Source organism: Lingula anatina, chromosome 7 (genome assembly GCF_051362555.1).
Source record: "Lingula anatina isolate TDL-2025a chromosome 7, LinAna3.0, whole genome shotgun sequence".
In the NCBI taxonomy this organism is placed as follows: Eukaryota; Metazoa; Brachiopoda; class Lingulata; order Lingulida; family Lingulidae; genus Lingula; species Lingula anatina.
The window spans coordinates 19099619-19112884 of record NC_141773.1 but is presented as its reverse complement, the minus strand read 5'-3'; the positions used below and the strand labels follow the sequence as shown (position 1 = coordinate 19112884).

The following is a 13266-nucleotide window of genomic DNA, read 5'->3' as shown; positions in this document are numbered from 1 at the left end:
TTTTACTTGAACTTGGTATGACTGCACATTCAAAATGCACAAGTTCCAGCTGAGCTCTTACAGTATGACACCCTCAATCAAAATACATTAAAGTCAATTGTTTTGACAACACTTCAAAATATAATTTGCTGAATAAAGTCAAGTGGGTATCATTTAACAATCCAATGAAATATTCTACTGGCCTGTTAAAAATCACCATGTGTCATGTGCACGTGACTAAAGCAGGGTGACAATGTACTTCAGTAGTAGCAAATCATCATAGCATATTGAACAAATGCTATGAAAATATTTTAGATGTACCAGCTAAACTGGGGCAAAAAAGGAAGAAAAAATCTAAAGTTTCAAATCAGCAAAATTGCCCATTAGTCAAGTTGGAATTTTTCATGTAAATATAAAGAACATTCCATAAGTAACCTACATGGAAATAACGCACCCTCCAGCTGTATAACTAGATGTGCATACTTTGAAGTTGGTATATCCAGGTAGCACCAGAATGGCTGCGATTAAGTTTCAGTCTGCTGCCGTCAGACTGACCAGTCCAGTCTAACAACATGGGCATATCAACTGGTCAGCAGTCATTGTTCTGATTTTATTAATTCAAGGATATTCTTATCTGGAACACGTGTCAACATGATCCATACTTATACTCTGGCTGTTAGATAATTTTCCCATAAGCTTATTAGAAGAGACATTACATAAAATGTACATTTTTCTTAGTTTCTTTTCAAATGAGATATTGTACTTTTAATCTCCAGCCGTAATTTTTTTCAAAACAATTTTCACATCTCTTTCAGAAGTTGATGGCAAGTGAAATATTGGGGTAGGGGTCATGAAATATTTGTCAGTACACATTAAACTAAATAAATGTAAAGTGTTCTGGTTTGTCCTCAGAAATGCCATTACTTGGTGCTAACCAAGCAATGATGCATGTAACTTGTTGCAAATAACCACTGGCACTGTTGTCAAAAATTGAGAGAATGTTAACTTATTAAAGAATTCACGAACAGAGGGTCAAGAAAACCTTAATTTTGAGTAAAATTCAATGGGATTTCAAAACTCATTACTCCAAAGAATAAAATGCGAATGATAATTTCAGTTCACAGCGCTTCTGAGCAAACTTCGAGCGATCAAAAAGTCAAAACTACCAAGTTCGCTATATAAACATATCAAGTTGGCAAAGCACAGTCAGTTCTGGCACTGCCCAGTATTTCTGCAGTGACCTAAATTTCAAAGCGTTGCATCTATTCCGAGAAAGCTAACGCACAACTCTTAACAATAACATGAACCCAATGAAACACATGGCATGCCAAAGAATTTCAAACTCACCCAACAGAACTGTACAAGCGCAGCAGAATGCCAGTAGAAATCGTGTATAGACGGTCCCTTTCATGGCTTTATCTCACTCCTCTATGGTTTGAAATGCCTCACAGTTCCTGCTTTAACGAATTCATGAAGGATAAGCTGGATTTTTGGTCTAAAGATTAAGTCTGAGATCTTGTAGTTGAGGAACACTCCTCGTAGTGAAAGTTGATACTCGCTCTCACAAATTTACCCTGGTTGCACGTATACGTCACCCGATTACTTCCGCCCAGCTGCGATGAGTGAAAACTTTACAATCTTCCCATCGAAACACTTTTTTTCTACAGATATTTTTCACCATGCACCAACAAATAGCAAACTGAACTTGTGTAGCACCATTTTACACAAACTTATAGGATATGTCTGGTGAAATTGACACTGGTAGCTCCACCCACAAGGGACGAGGTAAAACTTCATTTCAGCGCTCTGCGTCGTCCGCTACTAAATGCAGTGTGTACATCGTTCCTCACTAAACAGTGTCAATATTTGTAGCGGGTAGGTGAGCGTCCACATCAAATAAATTTTGTTTAACTGGCTTTATTTTCCTTCTTTTAATTGCACAAAGATGCCGCACTTTGGGCAACTATTGTTAAAGAAAAGTTATCCTGTCAAAGTGTTGATACGAGTGACAGTCGCATTTTTGCCCCCTGCGTGTCATTCAGGGCTCAGAAAGGCAACACAACCAGTGCATGTTGATCTAGTAATATTTATCCACTGGAAATGTAATCTACGCGTGAATGTATACCTTTTTATTGCATGTTGATCCAGGCTCGGTAATCGGTGTACAAAAAGTAAACTTCCTGCGCGAAGTTGAAAGGCCCTGCCCCCTTTTCAGCCCCCCGCTGCCCCAGACTCAGTCATGGAGAAAATGTCCTCATTACTCCGACATTACGGTAACAATAGCCACACAGGTATATTTTCATTACTGACTGCCATAATGGTTAATCAGCATAATAGCAGTAATTTTAAGATTACACCCAATAAAGGCTCGGGTTGCGCAGTTGCTTTCATGTTTGTTATTATTATATCGGGACGTTAATACTACTGAGTGGGGAAAGTTTATTGAAAGCTATTAATGTTTTTGACAGAAATTCAAGGCGGTGACATCACCCAATGACCAATGCTGCCACTGCACACCTACGGAAACTTTTGTGGGACGCTACAGCTTTGTCTGTTTTATGAGCAAGTCCAAGAAACGTGGACAACACTCGCAGCCTTCTATGAGAAGTTTTAATTGAGTCATCAAATTAAGGTGAGATCCAAAAATAGCAGCCTAATTTAATATAAGCAGTTAACAGTTTAGTTAAATGCTCCCTGGACAGTTTTATGGTGTACAGTGCTCTATGGCAGGTGTGAGGGGAGGAGATAACATCAGTGTTCTGTGTGGTGAAAGATTCAATTACATCTGTTCCTGTAAATTTAATTGCCATCACACACAGACTGATTTTTATCTTGGGATGATCTGCAAGGTGATCTGTTGCCTTGACACCCAAGTTACAAACTGTGTTTCACTTTTTAGATGAATCATGTTTCCTCAGCTGACAGTAGATGGTGTATCTGTGGTGTTGTCCAAAAGTTACAGAGTTAACTAAGAGCTAAGCTTTGGAATTAAACTTTTACTAGTAGTAGATCTTTTATACCGTAGGCAGCAAGGGGAAATAAAGTGTTGTATGCATGATGATATTGCACTGTGGTTAAAACATTGGAAGTTCAGTAATAAATTTGAAACTTTTGTGTGTTTGCACAAAATGCAACAATGATTTGAAATTTTGCTTTCTTCTGTATGTTTGTGCAGGGATCAACTGTTTTATTTTCTCATCCAGTTCTATTTTCAATATTTTCAGTCTGAAATGCTATTTAAATGTCGATTTGCATAGATGAATGAAAGTGATCACGCATAGAGTATATATAAATATTACAGCACTTCACTGAACTTAAGCACAAGTGTTTTAGCTGTCAGTCTTTTTCTGTTCTTATCTTTGGCCTTTTTTAAGCAGATTGTTTTTAATATTCCTTTTAGTAAAAAAATAATTTCAATTGGAGTGTTTAGCATCCAAAAACTATACACTGGTTAATCAGCTTTGCCTGCAGTCAATTTACAATAACAAATGTTTTCAAATAGGTCATTTGGCAGCAGGATGTATCCGAGTCTATTTCTCTAAATAAGTAAAGGTCAGTGTATTTATTACTATAAAAAATCACTTTCACTATAAAGCAGTTTCATTTGGACTAATTTAATTTATAACATGTTTTATTCTGCTATTTGTTTCATGCTTATAGTTGCCTGCTGGAAAATGTGTATGGCATATCTATCTTTTGTACATTCAACTTTCAACATAAAATATCATCATACCAACACACCCCTTGAGAAAAAAATGAAAGAGCAAAACATGAATCAACATATATGAATCTATAAAGAGAAAACCGATTATTTTAAATGCATTTTGCTAACAAACTTATGTTAATATGGTAATTTTGGTAAAGAAGAGATGATGCAAAAAAAAAAAAAAAAAAAAAAAGCACTTTTCTTAACCTCCTTTTTGTCACTTCCTAAACCATCTGAGGCCAGTTTCTTAACTAGTCAAAAGTCATGTTGTAAAAGTGGACCCACCATGCTTTTATGAAGTGTACAAACCTGGCAACATAGAGAAGGGATGAAGCTGAGCGGAACGTGACCATGGAAATAAGATGAAACAGCAATGGAGAGAAACAATAAATATGTACTTTTTACCATTTTAAAGACCTCTTGGATCTTTTTAAAGACTGAAAAAGTAGTATGTAAGCATTGGTAATACAGCTGTTTAAGATGGAATCATCATGAGAGGTTGAATATTTTTAAAACAATAAATAAAGAGCATTTTTCTTCTTGAAAAATGCAGATGTAAAAAAATTACATTTTTCTAGAAAACTTAAAGCACAAATAACTAATGATATATATAAACATGTTAACAAGGATGTTTGAGAATTTAAAGACCTTTGGTTTCTTTCTTTTACAAATATTTACAACAGTTAGCTTGGAAATACCATGCTGTACTGAAATTGTTTAGGATAAAAAATCTGACTCAGATGAGAGCAACATTTTATATCTCTGTTTTTGATGTGTAATCTGTTGTCATTCAAAAGGGAAAGTTGCAGAAGTGTTACAAACAATTCATGGAGGAAAATTTGAAAGAAAAGACAATTATAGATCAAACAGTTAAGTAAGAATTTGTTATCGTTGATAATCACTAAAATACCAAAAGTGACAGAGCCCAGATAGTGGATAGTTTTGGGCGTGTGCGTATTAGATGCCATTCAAGCACCTCACATTTTGCAAGTTCTTCAGATATAAAAAGTTCGGAGGTGAGTAGGAAGATTCACAGAATTTTTTGGTAATGTGTATACCTTGCCCTCGTATCTTTTACATAAAATACTCAGAATTCGGGGAAAATGCTTTCCAGGCCATGAAGATGACCAGGGCATCTGGACTCCAGCATGTAGAGAATTTGTAATATTGGCCCAGTGACTTATATCTCTATCATTTTGACCAGATAAAATAGTTTATCACATGCATCATCTAGAGATGGCTTTCAAAACATGTACTTAGTATATTTACCAGTAGAGCATAGTTAAAAAAGGAAAAGAAAGGAAAAAGAAAAAAAAAAGTTTGCATATACGTTACACAGCCAGGTTATGCAGATTTTTTCATATGGAGGCTATAGATTGAAAAAAGTTAAATACCGTTTTGGATTGGTGGAATAGCAGGGTATCAGTCATTGCATATTAGATATTATATTTTATGAAATGAAACTAAAATAGAGTCAAAATACAAAGTATTAAATATTTCATAAATTCAGTTATTTAATGCAGAAGTTTGAATGTTACAATATTGGTTTCTTCAGAACAATAGCTGATATCATATCTCACCAGTTCAGGGAATTGTTCTTTGATGGTTAAAACCCTGAAATTGTATTTCAAAATTGTTCTTTGATGGTTAAAACCCTGAAATTGTATTTCAAAATTGAATGTTACAATAATGGTTTCTTCAAAACAATAGCTGATATCATATCTCACCAGTTCAGGGAATTGTTCTTTGATGGTTAAAACCCTGAAATTGTATTTCAAAATTTCGTACACACCACATTTTGCCTTTTGAAATATATTAGTTTTAATATGTGGATTCTCTGGGGTTGACCCTTTGCTGACCTCTTTGCTGGTCTCAAGAACACCTAATACTGATCATTTTAGAATAAAGACCATCCTGTTATAGGAAATTTCCCTTGAAAAATACTCAAACAGTACAGAGCAGTTGAAAGGACCAATTACTTCTGTGCCACTTGTACGTTGTAGGCTTCTCTTGATTTAATTTTGTCACATATGCTACAGTCAATTTTGTAGCATTTCTTTTTCTTTCAAACAAGCCAAGAAACACAACTGTTTCACATGAGCACACACTGGAATCCTCTGCTGCCCTGAAGCTATGTTATAGTGCTGCCCCCTATTGGTGAATTCAAAATCTCTTTCATGACTGAAACATCTTGCATTCAGTGACTACCAATAGATGGCAGCAGTTCATTAGACAAGTACAGCAATGGTGTTTAAAAAAAGAAAAACACATTTCGATGAAATAGCTATCAGTAACTGTTTTGATATTTCAAAAAAAAAAAAAGGTTATTACAGTAACAGTAAGAGCAAGTCATGGGATTTGCTTATTCCACATATTTTCTCAGTTAGGTTGGTACCATTGTACCAATATGTAACACCTGGTAACAGAAGGGGTAATTGAGTGAAGCTGCTATTTTAGTTTTTGTGGACAATAGCTATTAACAAAGTTCAGAAAGTACTTCATCATTGTTGATCACAAGGTTAAAAGACAAGTTTGTCATCAAGTGTGAGAAGTTTAGATTTAATGACTCCTTTTATTGAAGTCATCAATCTTTAAAATGGATCTGAACATTCCTGAGGTGAGCACTGCTTACAAAAATGTAAGTTCAGAATTGAACATGGTTTATATAGTTGTAGTGTTTGATTATAATACCTTAAATCCAGAAGAATGATGACTTCCTGAAAATAATAAGGACACATGAAGAAATTTTAGATTACAAAATTGCAGAAAGAAATGATATTTGGGTTTTATTTATAAAAAAGAGAATTTTAATTCCAATCAAGAAAACTCAGGAAAATTAAAAAATTCACTGCACAGTTGATGAGAGTTTTAGAAGATTGGTAGCAAGAAAGTTATCTGGATGCCAGTCTGGTGAAGAGGAATTCCCTCCATGGAATGCAAGCTACCCAACCCAAACAAAAAATTCTGTGAATGCAACCAAGAAACATTCTCCCAAATTCCCAGAAATCTTGCATAGCCATACCATGACCTAAGTGTGAAGTACAAATTTGTAAGAGCAATCTTGAAATAAAAAGGGAGTATTTGGCTAAGAGCTAAATACTTACATTAGGAAGGTATCAATTTTTTCCAAAAATGTAAATACTGAGGTAATGAAATAGGCATATTTGTTAGAAAAGACACAGTGCAAAGGCACTTGTATATGGTGTTGTGAGGGTTTGTTAATTTTTATAAAATTTCTGAATTTAGAATCACTAATGTATGTATGTCAATATATTGAGAAGCAGGTTATGGATATAAAATGTTTATTTATAATCTGAAATACAATTTTAATCTGGTCCAACATAATGCACTTTAGTTTGTAAACATTATATCAAAAGGGAAATATATGTTGTCCTAAGACAGTCAAGATAGACGGTTGTTCATTTAAGCCCCAATAGGTGTCAGCACAAGCTGTTCAATGTCTCATCAGTGGCATAGCAGTGCAGCAGCTTTTTTGGTCAAAATTTGTTCTTTATCCCAAGAAGTTTTACTTTATCTTTTTTAAGTTTTGTAGTTTGAAACTCAAGATCATGGCACAGTAATTACCTTCACCTTATTTATTTGCCCAGATGTTGTCTTCATTGATGTTTATTTTAAGGTTAAAAATGAAATGGGCATTTGCCATATTTTGTCAGGAAACACAATGACAAAGTATTTATCAATTGAATTTATAGGTGTGGCACTCAATGTACCACAACATAAGATTTTCAATGGCATTGCCAATGGACAATCAGTTGAGTGGCAGGCGTGGCATTTTGCATTTTTGTCTCTAGAGTTATCTTTGCCAAAATGGCATTCTGCAGGGGTCATGCTACTTTGTATCACCTTTTTGTTGTCATACCATGGGTATAATTGTGGTCATATCTTGCCCTATATGTCTGTTACTTTGTTGGTTTAATTATTACAGTTATTCTACTGCGTTTTTAAATATTTATGGTAATGGGTCGTGTTTGTCTGAGTAATTGTGTTATAATAAGTGACAGAATTTCTTATTGAAAATAAATGGGGTCTGATCATGCCAAGGGGACAATATCCCATTCAGGGAACACGTTGGCCCAATTTACACAGGACAGAAATCATTTCCTGTGTTGACCTATCGTGAAACAATTATAGGTGTGATATTGTTTGTAACATAGTTTTGGTTGTCCACAGCTATAATCCAAAATATTGTTATATTGTATTCAGTTTTGAGTAGAATTTTCAAATGTAACTATAGAAAAACACTTGTGTATGCTGGCCTTTTACATGTAGTTACTGTTATGACGTCTATGTGAAACTTTTATTTGATTAATTTTTTACTGATAATTTCTGTTTACCTTTGCATTATTAGGACAATATTTTAGCAAATACAGTATGCAATAAGACCAGCTGATCATAATTTTGCTTTATTTATTCTTAGCATGATGCATTTGATTTTTATAACATGTAAAAATTTACATAATAACTTCAGTCCTGTAGCACTCGTGTTTATGGATTACTAATTACATTTATCTGATATTATATATATTGCAACATATATTTTGGCACATTTTCAGATCTGTCTTCTTATTTATAACACCTGCAAGGTATTGTGATTGTACTTCACTTTTCAAATTAAAAACAATACTTAAGGGTTCTAATGGCAACCAAGAAATCTGCGGTTCTTCCCATCCCCAAGTATTCTGATGTCCAATGAGAAAACACCGACTGTTCCTGTGGCGTGGTTGTTTTTTCCTTTCATACTTTGTTGATCCAAAAACATCTCAGAGCACAGATAAACAATTTGAAGTGACAATAGTGGTGTTTGTATTGATCCCACAGCCATTGACAGTTGTGTGCCTTAACAGCTGCTTGGGTCAGAGGTGAGAAAGCTGCAAGACATAGGAAGAGTGGCTTTCTTTTTCTTTTCTTTCTTTTTTGTTTTACATAAGAAATCTTTATTTTGTGACATATTTTTGCTACTATAAGCACTCAGTTTGTATTTTGTAATTGATGGTTAAAAACATTTGTCATAACCGTTTCTAGTTGAATAGAATTGTGAATAACCAAAATAAAATTACTGTTTTGTCAGTTGTATGAGGTCACATTGTCTTATAATAGAGGGCAATGTCCTGATTTAATATCAATACCACAGACATCTAGGTATATTGTTAGGTATTGTTTGTTTTATTGTTGTTTTATAATAGAGGTTTGTATATTAATATTAGTTGATAACACTATCACCTGGACCTATGACTGGTTTATCTTGAAGTCACATAAATAGGAACCAAGAATGTCTTGACAAATAGACTTAGGATTGAAAAAGAAGAGAAAGATACTTGATTGCAGCCTAATGATATAAGATATACCTAGAATATTTATTTGGGTTCTAACAGTTAAATAAGTAAGTTCTGGCCTGAAAAACTGTTTGTTTGAAATTTTACCTTTAGATATTAATTTTATCACTTGATATCACACTTTTCTTTTATTATTTCAGAAATTCTTGGAAAAAAGGTCCCCTTTGGAAAAAAATCTGCAGGTGGGTATTGATTTCTTTCCTTTTTTGTCTTTTTTCCCTATTTTTTAAGTTACATCAGTACATTAACAAAATGTTGTCTGTTTTGATATTAAATCAGATATATCCATATGGAATTCAAAAGCATTAGTACTGCCTAAATGAGCAACAGAACTGTTAAAAATGAGCAATGTAAATGAGGTATTTATTCTTCATTTTTATCATGGCTCAAAAAGTTTTTTCTTAAAAGAATTCAATAAATCAAAATCACCTAAGTAACACAGCATAAAATGCTTCCCTCATCATATAACCACAAACATCCAATGAGCAAAGGAGACCAGATTTGATGTATAAGTTAGAACCCTAGACAGCAGTTCAAGTGCTTGTCTGGACATTAAAATGGTCTTCCAATTTCAGTGGAGCAGATGATCAGAATATAATCATCTTTGTTGAACAATGAAATGTGAAATGACATGAGGTGATAGATAGGGCTGTTATGAGTGTCTGACAGGAAGTTGCTTGTTACATGTAGCAGTTGGTACATGGTTCTTTGCGAATGATAAAAGTTTGAGGCTGAGTAGTCCGAAGTAAATGTTTGTTTGATATTTATCCACCAAAGATTAATTTTGAAATTTTTGGAGAGAGAGAGAGAGAGAGAGAGAGAGAGAGAGAGAGAGAGAAATAAAGATTTATTGATGGAGCATAGTTTTTCTGACTGCTGTCAATAAACCAACCATGCCCTCAGACAAGTCCATGGTCTGTTCTGTCTACAGCCCTGACCACAACCAAATACCACTTGACATGGACAAGAGTTTGATTTCTCTGTTCGCTGGCCACAGAGCTCATGACTATCAATCATACCCTTGACCCATGTGGTGTGTACTCGCTCAGAAAAAATCTGAAGAAGTTTAAAATAAATACTGATATTTAAGCAAATTGACAGCTGTTTTTTTTTTTTTTTTTTTTTTTTTTACTCTCAAAAATTACTCATCGTTCTGTTCACTTGAATTATTTACACAGATGCAGATATGTGTAATTGATATTATTTTGAAGATAAGAGGAGATGGATCTGCATTGGCCAATGTTACAATGTGCAGTATTAAAAACATTTCATTATATTTCAGAAATATTCAATAGTCTGAAGATACCATCATATCATAGTTTTAACTGCTTCTGAAAGTTCATAATTCTTGTTTGAAATATGCATACAAAAATTTAAGAAAAAAAAAAAGAGAAAATTATTAATCTTTAGATAGCTTTCATGACCTATAAAACAGCATTTTGGAGAGATTTTTACAACTTTGTCTAAATTAATCCTTTTCTTTTACAGGCTTTTAACACTTAAATGGAGTCTGAGTGATTTTCTAAATCCAATTCATTTTGACATTCCACATGGATTATCAAATCCCTCTGGTGGTGCCTAAGAGACTTGCTTTATCTTTTTCCCAAGCTAAGTGCTTTCTGGGAATTTTAAGGTCGGGGTTAAGTCCTAAAAAGTGATTAAAAAAGGGTCTTAATTACTTGTAATACAAATGAATTCTAAGGAGATCTATGAAAGTCTGAGTCACAATGACACCTTAACTGTGAAAGGTGGGCATCAATGTAGCATGTGAAAATGTGTATTTTAAGTTGACTAAATGTGCCAGATTATACTAAAGTGGTATTTTACGAATGTTTTTGGAAACTTTCTTATGGAATTGGTAAAACCAGATTTTAGTGGAGGGATTGATACCCAATAACACAGCAAACGTTCTTAAATTGTGCCTGCAGACTTCTACAGGTGTTATGATTTCATAATTCTCAAAAAATCAGTTACTTTCATAATAAATGTGTCTGAGGGTGACCTTGCTTCAAAGTGCCATATTTCAAAAAGCACACAGGACCAATCAGGAAATTAATCATTTGGTAAACAACAACTACCTGAGTGTCGTGTTCTCCCAAGCTCCTTACCCTGAGAGTCACCATAATCCTTCCTTACTACCTCAACCCCGCCTTTGTCTCCATTGTTGCCTTATTGGTCAATATTTGTGCAATGTAATTTTGATACCCATTCCCAAAATCAAACAACAATATTTAGGTGCCTTTGACCCGTTTTGGTTCTGTTCATCGCCGTGTGTTTATGGTAATAGTTTGAATAATGCTGGAATAATAGAGTAAATAGTGAGAGGAGAAAAGACTGAAAAAGCGACCTGACCGCACAGATTCAGATTCCCACGGTGGTACAGTGGGAGTGGGAGGGAGGACAGGAAGGGGGAGCAGGGCTGGGAAGACTGATGGCATACTGTTTTCTACCCCCCCCCCCCCCCAATAAAAAAAATTATTACAATAATAAATTAATTAATTAATTAAATGTCATCCAATTGAAATTATATGGATATGTGATAGAAATGTAATCAATTTAAGAACTTCATGGAGAAAAGAATATATATTGTGAATGTTTTCTTATATTTTTTCTGCTGTTTATAATGTATGAAATTTATGAATTTTCCTTTTTTCTCAAGTTTTTTATATCTAAATAGCATGATTTATTACAAGAAAAAAAAAAGATTATAGGGATCCTTGAGCAACAGAAATGCATTTCCCATTTCAATTTCAATATAACCTTTCAGATAGAAAAAAAAAAATTTTTAGATACTTTAGTAGAAATTGGAATTAATTGTTCTGCAAATACCTAAAATTGTTGTCTCCAAGCATTGAGCATTTTCCCCTTTGATGTGGTCAGGGACCTGTTTTGGTAATTGATCCCCAATCTTTGATCAGTCCATTGAGACCTGCTCACCTCACTGCTATCTGATCCATAACACAATACTAAATACTAGTGAGTGCACTGAAAGCCCAGAGGCTGCCAGAATTACCAACAGAATAAAGATTTTGCTTGATTTGAAAGAAAGGAATCTTTTTTTGCCGCGAGTTTTATGAATAGGTTTGTTAACTTCAGGATCAATAGCTGCTGCCTGAATAGCAAGACTGAATGAAACACATGTGAACAGATTTCCAGGTAAGTAAATGTACATAAGGAAGAGATATAAACATAGCATATAGCTATGGCAGTAATAGCACAAGATAATCATGCAACACCTGTAAGAATAATGTGACTATGCATATGTGTCACTGTGTATCTGTTTATGCTTGTGTGTGTCATTTCTGTCAGTGTGTGTGTGTGACACTGTGTGTATGTGTGTGTGTGTTTGTGTGTGTTTGAAACTGAACGGAATGAAAGGATGATGTTTTACTGACTTTATATTTACTATAGTGAAAAAGACATGGAATAATGTAAGTAGAATAAGATCAAAACATTGTATGAAATTGGAATAAGCTGATTATGATGGTACCAGATGGTTCCAGGTATGTATTACCTGTGCTGATGAATAGTTTTTGAATCAGAACAGCAACAAAAATTACTGTATTGCTTTTATTATAGAGTAAAATGTAAATTAATAGTGTACATTAATTCAAATGCTTCCCTATCCACAATCTCCCATAATATTAATTGTTACATCCTAGACTGGAGAAAATAGGAAGGTTTGATTGGGCCTTTAGTCAAACATCTTTCCCGAGTTCTGTTGACAATTGAAGGAACAGTTAGTCCTCATAAAAGTCAAAAGTACACAACTATTATGTATCTTGATTGTTCCCCAGTCTGGAGCATATTTACAAAGGAAGGAACACACACACCTAATGGTGCTTGACTTAAACAGTGTCACACAGACTGTGCTCATATCACTGCAGTCAACAGTGTCAGTTTCTCGATAATTCTGAGGTTGCTGTTCTCTGGAAAGAGTTATTCTGGGAAAGAAACCTGATGTCACAAGTATGCTGGTTATAATGAACAAAATATATTTTTTTACTGGAACTTGTGTTTTTATGAGTATTTGCCAGTTTAGGTCTGCTTTTTCTAGATCAGATTATTTAAGTAAATCAGTAAGATAGGGAATTTATACTAAACTTCTTTTGTCTTGAATGTTATATTGCGTTTGCTTAGCACTGCTTATTTTAATGTTTTTATGTTATTTAAAATTAACATAGAGTAAATCACTGTTCATTTCCTCTCTCTCTCTCTCTCCCCCAC

General features: G+C 34.2%; 2 protein-coding genes across 8 annotated transcripts in view; one reads left to right on the top strand and one right to left on the bottom strand.

The window, feature by feature from the left end:
- The window catches only part of LOC106151486 (nephrin), a 38463-nt gene extending 36413 nt beyond the window's left edge, over positions 1-2050 (bottom strand). The window contains exon 1 of one of the 4 annotated variants that reach the window (XM_087018358.1): positions 1327-2050. In XM_087018358.1, coding sequence (XP_086874484.1) covers positions 1327-1390 — 64 coding nt within the window. In that variant the 5' untranslated portion in view covers positions 1391-2050. The remainder of the gene's footprint in view (positions 1-1326) is intronic. The other 3 variants (XM_087018357.1, XM_087018356.1, XM_013524760.3) reach the window with 3 other exon arrangements.
- A 426-nt stretch (positions 2051-2476) lies between these two features.
- The window catches only part of LOC106151488 (kin of IRRE-like protein 1), a 72046-nt gene continuing 61256 nt past the window's right edge, over positions 2477-13266 (top strand). For 2 of the 4 annotated variants that reach the window (XM_087018365.1, XM_087018360.1), the window contains exons 1-3: positions 2477-2611; positions 9180-9221; positions 12136-12195. The gene's annotated coding sequence lies outside the window, so the exon portion shown is untranslated. Of the gene's footprint in view, positions 2612-9179; positions 9222-12045; positions 12196-13266 lie in introns of those variants that run through there. The other 2 variants (XM_087018366.1, XM_087018361.1) reach the window with 1 other exon arrangement.